The 7,443-nt window shown below is 35.4% G+C and overlaps 1 protein-coding gene across 1 annotated transcript; it reads right to left on the reverse strand.

Moving 5' to 3' along the window:
* Positions 1-203: 203 nt before the first annotated feature.
* Positions 204-5,179, reverse strand: LOC108969845. The gene is made up of 6 exons (XM_018934824.1): positions 4,510-5,179; positions 4,110-4,277; positions 3,882-4,020; positions 3,144-3,279; positions 2,615-3,078; positions 204-2,524 (listed from the first exon to the last, which is right to left on the reverse strand). Exons 1-6 carry the CDS (start codon positions 4,696-4,698, stop codon positions 612-614), a joined length of 3,009 nt encoding a protein of 1,002 aa, XP_018790369.1. The 5' UTR covers positions 4,699-5,179; the 3' UTR covers positions 204-611.
* Positions 5,180-7,443: the final 2,264 nt, after the last annotated feature.

The following is a 7,443-nucleotide window of genomic DNA, read 5'->3' on the forward strand; positions in this document are numbered from 1 at the left end:
ATAATAAGTGTTTGCGCCAACAACAATAACATAAATGTACCTAAAATAATTTGGGTAATTTTTTTTATACTTATTTACCTTATTTATCATCTTATCATATATTTTCTTATGGCCTTAACCCTCCATAACTTAGTACATTCTTTAATAATAACTCCAGCTAAATAATTACGAACATAACCTCAAATTTAATAAAAATCAAAGTGTTTATTTTTTACCATTATTTTATTTTGTAAGGCTTCTCTCACACGAAATAATGAACAATAATTTCGTTTGAGTGTACAAGGTACATGTATTGTACATCTTTGCATTACACTAATACTAATGTAAGTGTGTATGTACGACTACAAACTAAACATACGTATGTATTTAAATATTTGAGACCTCGTACATAAAACTGCAATGGAATTTACGAAACAAACCCACTGAAAGAAACTAGCAGGCAATTAAGTTGCAAAGCATGAAAATTCATGCAGATGTATGTATGTGTTTGTGTGGGTGTATAGGTAGGTGGCGGTAATATAGTTAGGTACTACTAAAATTTAATTGATACACATAATCTAAAGTAGTCTAATAAATATAATTATAAAAACTAATTATACATTTCCGCGCTCTTAGTTCTCCAATGCAGAGCGTAGTAGGTTGTCGCGGTACTTGAATGTGTTGTCGCGCAGGCGGTCCAGCATAGAGATGCGTTTGCGCGGCGTGGGTGGTGGAGCATTTGCTCGTGGAATAGACGGAGGCGGGGAAATATGCAGGCTGTTGATGACATTCTCATCACTACAGGATGTGTCGCTGGGCGACGATTTGCCATTGGCGTGTTGATGCAGCGAGGAGTCGACTTTTTTCAGCAACCTATTCAATGTGCTGGTATGCAGTGATAATAATGGTTTAATTTTAAACGATGTTGACGATGCTTTAGCCACTTTCTCGAGGAATGCATCCTCCAGTAGTGTGGACTGTAGACGCGCGGCTTCCAATTCGCTGGCCTCGATCACTGGAACTGAATGATTGTCCGGCCGATGTGTTGAAATCAAGCGCTGACGCATTTGTGGTCTTTCCGTTGGCAATTCTGGTTGAGTGTCAGACGTCGCCGCACCGCTACTTATGGCGGACGCAGCCAAACGCTGTGCAGCGCCACGTATTTGATCCCAACTGTCTGCGTGACCGAGTAGTGATTCTAAGCAATGCGTGGCAGGTTCGATTGTACTGACATTCATTGTATTGCGACGTCTAAGACTGCGTATAGTGTCGTTTTGTACATCATTGTTCTCCTTCTTAACCAAACTGGAGAGATCATAGACGAAGTCTTTATTCTCCGGCTTAATGCGGTTCCGTATGGGACGCCTTGCCGGAGTTTTAACACCGCCACCCGTGCATGTTTCATGCTGCGATTGTGACCGTTTGACTTTCTGTCGTGTAAGCTTAGTTAACCCAGAGTTAAGCCCACTTGAGATCGAAATAGTTTTGTTATGCTTTAAGCGTTTTAAATTCTGCCTTGTTTCAACGCTATTTTCAACATCTTCAGTTGACTCATTGATCACACTCGTTTCATCAATGTCTTCGTCAAGCACAACAATGTCACCCTCAACATCTTCGCGACTATAATTTACTTCGTGTTCCGAAACGAATTCAATGGACATCGCTTCGGGATCTCCTTTCATGCCGTGAGTATTGCCCAAGTGGTTGACAATGTCGTAGCGCCGAAAAGCGCGATAATCGCACAAAGTGCAACCGAAACGCTGAGCCCGATAGTGAAACATAGATATGTGCCGACGCAAGTTACTCAGCGCGTTAAATTGTTTGTAACATATCTTGCAACGGCATAGTAAACGTTTTTCCAATGGCGCTGAACGCACACGGCGGCAAGACTTTTTCTCCGCGTCATCCTCCCCATGTGCGTCAGGCGAGCTGTCAATTGCTGTGGTTGTGCTAATGGAATGTTCAGCACCACCTACACTTTGATCTAACAGCAAATTTTCATTTAGCTGAGTCGATGTTTTTATTTGTCCAATGTCTTCTAGGTCGTCCACCTCCTTAGCATCATCAGTGCCGGAAGCCGTCGTGTCATCGTGATCAATTGTAACCGTCTGCAAGCCCACGCCAAAAGTCTGTCTGCCCAAATTTGCAAACATTTCATTTAAGAGTTCAGTATCAGGATCTTCGGTAACCATAGGTGTAATATTTTGTTGGCGTGTGTCTTTTATTGGTTTCTCCGACGACGAATGCAATTTCGTACGTTTCGAACATATGCTCATGCCATAAATTGTGCTCTTCTCCATGACGCTATACTTCACCGGACAATGTTGCAGATGTGTCGATAAGGCAGCACGTCGTTCAAACGACTTCCCACAATAGCTGCAAGTGGAGAGCAATTTCTTTGGCTCTAAATCACTGCCGTCACTGCCAATACTGCTTTCAGTTTTAATTTTGGCATGTGTGCGTGATTCTTCATTACAAATTTCCTGTTTTATTGGCATATTCTCTTCAACCCCTTTTGGTGGATCGATAGACGCGGCAACTTTATCTGTAAAAATGGATTTAATTTTTATTTGCAAAATTATATTTTATGTTGTGATTAATTTTGTGCAAATTGGTTAATATAATTTGTACGCACTTGTGAAAGCTCTCCGATTCTTCAATTTCCTCTTCTTTGCTGTAGCGCTTGTGTTTCCCGTTGTGCTGCTCTCTAAAGCAACATACTCCTGCTTCACAGTTACAGCATCTTGCATATCCGTTGTAATATTATCCAATACATTCGCCACATCTTGACCCTTTTCATGCGCTTCCATGCCAATGCAAACCTCTTCTGTTGTCATTACTTGCAATTTGATGCGCTTTGATGCAACATTGTCAATATTTTTCGAGGCAAGAGTTTTACTTAGTATGTTATGTTTAACTGGACAATGTAAAAGATGTGTGGACAGAGCGTCGCCGCGTTCAAAAGTTTTTCTGCAGTGTTCGCAGGTAAGACAGTTAGTTTTTATTTCCTGCGCTCTGGTGTGGACAACTGCATCAGAAAGTATTTGTTTTTGATTGTCCACTCTTTGTTCAGCAAAATTGGTAAATACCATAGATTTGCTATAAAGAAAATTATATTTTTTAATATTTAACATGAGGGAAATGTGTTATCACAATTCACGTACGTGTGATCTTGAGAGAAATGCAATTCAAGTTCTTTGGTGTTTGAAAAATTCAACATACAATGCTCCTGCGGACAGGATAGTACTGTTTTTATTTTCTCATTTTCGATTTGCGCCAACGCTTGTTTCGTGCAAATTCCTAAAAACCAAGAAAAAAATATGTATTAACTTATAGAATGAACGCTCATAAAATTTTAATTTGTAAGTATCGTAATTGTATTATATGTATACCAGTATTATGATTCACCCTTGATTCAAGTCTCAACTATAACACACCTATATTATATCATGAAAATAAAGATGAAGAGTAATATTTCATAATTTGATTTGCGGGAAAAAAATTTTTAGCTTTTATGTTTTTGAATGCAAATCACAATACATTTTTTTCAATTGATTACCAGATACATTTTTTCCTGAATTGACTACACTTTTGAAAAATCGTTTTTCACAAAAATCTTGTCGAAGAGCATAATAATTACAACTCTTGCTGATGACATTCTATATATACCTTGCACATTTGTGTGCATGCATACATACACCTGTATTACACACAAATAAAATCACAAACGATTGTACCAACACTACCCCCAGCTAAGTTGGGCACACCAATACCATACCATATAAGTATACAGATGTACATTACATACATATATACATATTTACATACATAAATATATTATGTGTACATAGGTTATGTTCACTATGTGTATGTATAACTAAGAATATTTGATATAAAATTACCAGAAATTTGTTCATCTATAAGTTCATTACTTTCACAAAGTGTTCTGGTCTGTTGCACATACTCATCAGTTATTTGCAAACCAGATTCACATCTTCTATTTTTATTTCTAGCAATTTCTTTGGTCACCATTTCATCGCTCTGTGAAAGAAAAGTAAATAAAGAAAAAAAGATTAAATGTACATCAACGCCATTTTATAAATAATTAGTACATTGAGCCAGTTACTTACGGCGAATCCATTGTATTTATCGCCCTCAGATATGGGACCGTCGCAGTGAACTGCGCTGCGACAGAATTCTCTTTTATGACCGATGAACTGCGACAGACTACGGAACATATTGCGACACAATTTGCACTCATATATAAGTCTACATTCCTTCAACAACAATTGTTGCACCTGGAAACCCAGATTCGAAAATATATTTATTCATAAATATACATACATATGTAAGAATTGCATCAATTAGTCGGTTTTATTATAAAGCCAGATTAGAAAATCATACGTGACCTACTTTTATGTATACATGTTTACCCATAAACACACAATCTTACACCACCAACACATCTAGCCCTAGATAATTTGCTCTAATCATAACTTGTCTACATCACAATACCAAATATGATCTTACCTCTTCATCACCAGTATCATAGAAATGTTTGGCTTCTTTGAAACTACTATCAAAGGTCAACTTTGGCTGCGGACGCATCAAATATATATCTTGATATCCATCTATTGAAAGAGCCTTAGCTCCTATATCTTCAGAGGCCACCATTTGTTCTGTATCGGAGCTATAGTAATCGGACGTGCGCTTTCTCATGTTAGCAGCTAGCAGGTCACGTAGTCCCCTTTAATGATACACACTTTTTTACTGCTCTCTGCCGCTAACTCTGTTACAGCGCTGCGACTGCTATCAATATTTGTTTTTCTCTATTTTTTTCCTTACACAACCGCAACAAGCAAAAACTGAATTCTAAATCACCGCCTTGTATTAACAACACTATCACTATCGACTCCGTCAACAAGCGCCGTTGTAGTAACGAATGCAGTTATTGTGCCGCTGCACTGCACCAAAGAATCCACTATGTTTTAGCACACTCCGTGTCACTTTTTTGCATTTGCCAATAAAGAGTTAGGGAAATGCATTTTATACCTCCTCCAGCTCACCGCAAAGCAAAATAAATGCACAAACACTCTATTTTCCTCTATCCGGTAGAATTTTCCGATAAATCACTAACTTTTCTCTCATTGCTTTGCTCAAACAATACCAGTGATGCCAGATCGCAGAGTTGTTAAGTTCCACTTTATGTTACAACATTCACACACATATCAGTAGCATTTCACCAGTTATTGGACCTTAAAGAAGTTTACCAAAAAGCTGTTTTACGAGTGTTAAAACGCAGTTAAAATAATTATAATATGAAATTTTGTGCAGAAGTTTTTAATAACTTTCTTTGTTTTTGTGCAGCTCAATAGAGCTGTGTTGTGAAGTATTAGGGTAAAAATTGGAATTTGTTTACCCGTTGTAATGAACCATCGCCAACCCTTGTATTACACTTTTTGTTTTTACACCTTTTTCGTAGTCTCTCTCAAAAAATGTAGATTATAGAGAAGGATCAATTGCAGAATAGCGTGTGAATTGTCAAAAGTTAGAAAATACAATGTGTGAATTTCACCACAACAGGCTCGGAAGGAGAAATTTTAACTTGGCGAATGAAGAAAGCTTAGCATTGAAAGATAATTAGGCTCAGAAATATACATATCATATTTTTATATTTTTATACGTTTATATGATGTCATATTTATTGATTTGAATCTTATTTATTGATATATAAACTGTATTCTCTGCTTTTGTATGTCTGACATCAGGTATGGTGGAAAATTAAACTATAGAATATTGATGTTGCCAGATGTGCACGAATAAGCATACAGCATTTTTTGATTTAAGGGGATATTTCTGATGTAGTATTTGCGTTCAGCTTTACTGCAATAATACAGTTGTTTGTATGTTTACATTATTAATATATAAAATATTAATTTGTAAATGCAAACAGCGTATATAAAGTGGAGTTTGCCAAATTGAATTTTTTTAATTATGTGTGGTATTAGCACAACTAACGAAGATAATTACTTAAACTATTTCCATAACAGTCGGGTTTAAGTAACCGTCCAAAGACTGTGAACTCGGTATCATTCCTCGATTTTACCTCTGTCGCTACAACAATATAGTAACTTACCATTATTCCGAAGAGAGCAAGAAGAAAGAAAAAGAAATATTGAAGAATTTATAAATTCTTTTATTTATTTATATATATTTGTTCATTTTTAGTCATTTCACAAGCGTGTACACAAATTATTTGTTTTTGTTTTCATTTCGTCACTTTCGTACCGAGTTGCAATTGTAACATAAAGTTTAAAAAAGAGACACATTCTGCAGGTAATATGTATGCACTTATGCAATGGTAATTAAGCAGGAAATCAGTGAAGGTCGCTATTTCTTTTTTGTTTTTGCTTTTTGAAAACTTTGCATTGAACTTTCTTTGTATATTTGCCATTTATATAATTTCTTTTCATTTACTTTTAATAATGTATGTTAATCCATAAATATATGCATATATATGTATTTGTATGTAGTGATGTTTTTTTCTATGTTCCACGTGTATACATATGCATGTGCATTTTTTTTGTTTTTTTTTATAAATTCCAAATTCATTAAATGTTTATTTATTATCTGTTTACTGAAGGAGGCGCGGCATGCTACACTGACTGCATAAAGTTTAACTATATATTGCGTATGTATGTATGTATTTTCGCCTCAAGTTTTTATTATGTATAAATACTATATGTATTTTAGTGTATATGTAAATGTATTATGCATATAATGGAATGGTATTTGAGGTATTGCTCCCAACTGATGTTAATAAATATTTTAAGAAAATATTTTAGAAATAAAGAGAATAATTTTTCACACATTCTCCTGTTGGCAATATTTTTAAATGCTGTAAAAAAATTATTAATAACAGGAAATCTTAAATTTTATTGCTTATAAGATTAATAAACATTGTAACTGTACAAAGTAAAAAACCCACTTTGAACAAAGAAATTCAAATAGAATAATTTATTAGAATTCTTAAAGGTTACTTGCACAACACAGTATTTACAGAAGAACTAAAGCAGTAAATACGAAAATTAGGGAACATTTAAAGGAATTTTATGTAAATATTATACAGATTATGCCGCTGAAATCTCTGGGAACATTCGCCGCTGGTTTTATATTATATTAAACAAACACTTCTTCATTATAGTTAACATATGTATGCTCTGTTCAGTTTAACACTGCTGTTGACATGCTAAACTCAGAGTATGCTTTTTACATTCTTTGTATGACTTTGTATATTTTTCTTCAAAGYATTTCTCTTTATTCATTCTAGCATGAATTTAGTCGTTTGAGTCAGAGAACGTGCTCAATTCTGCTAAATAGCAGCGAGAATGGTGAAATTCCGTACCACAATCTTATAAGTTCTGTTAGCCGTCCAATCGAAAATCATACAGAATTCAATTTGCA

The sequence above is a fragment of the Bactrocera latifrons genome, unplaced genomic scaffold, assembly GCF_001853355.1.
Source record: "Bactrocera latifrons isolate USDA-ARS-PBARC rearing strain unplaced genomic scaffold, ASM185335v1 scaffold_267, whole genome shotgun sequence".
NCBI lineage: Eukaryota > Metazoa > Arthropoda > Insecta > Diptera > Tephritidae > Bactrocera > Bactrocera latifrons.

Excerpts from the sequence above, each read along its gene's own strand:
- LOC108969845 (XM_018934824.1), bottom strand. The coding sequence starts at position 4,698 with ATGAGAAAGCGCACGTCCGATTACTATAGCTCCGATACAGAACAAATG. Across the intron at positions 3,079-3,143 it reads CATTTCTCTCAAGATCACAC|CAAATCTATGGTATTTACCA; the intron begins GTACGTGAATTG and ends TTTTCTTTATAG. Across the intron at positions 2,525-2,614 it reads GAATCGGAGAGCTTTCACAA|ATAAAGTTGCCGCGTCTATC; the intron begins GTGCGTACAAAT and ends CCATTTTTACAG.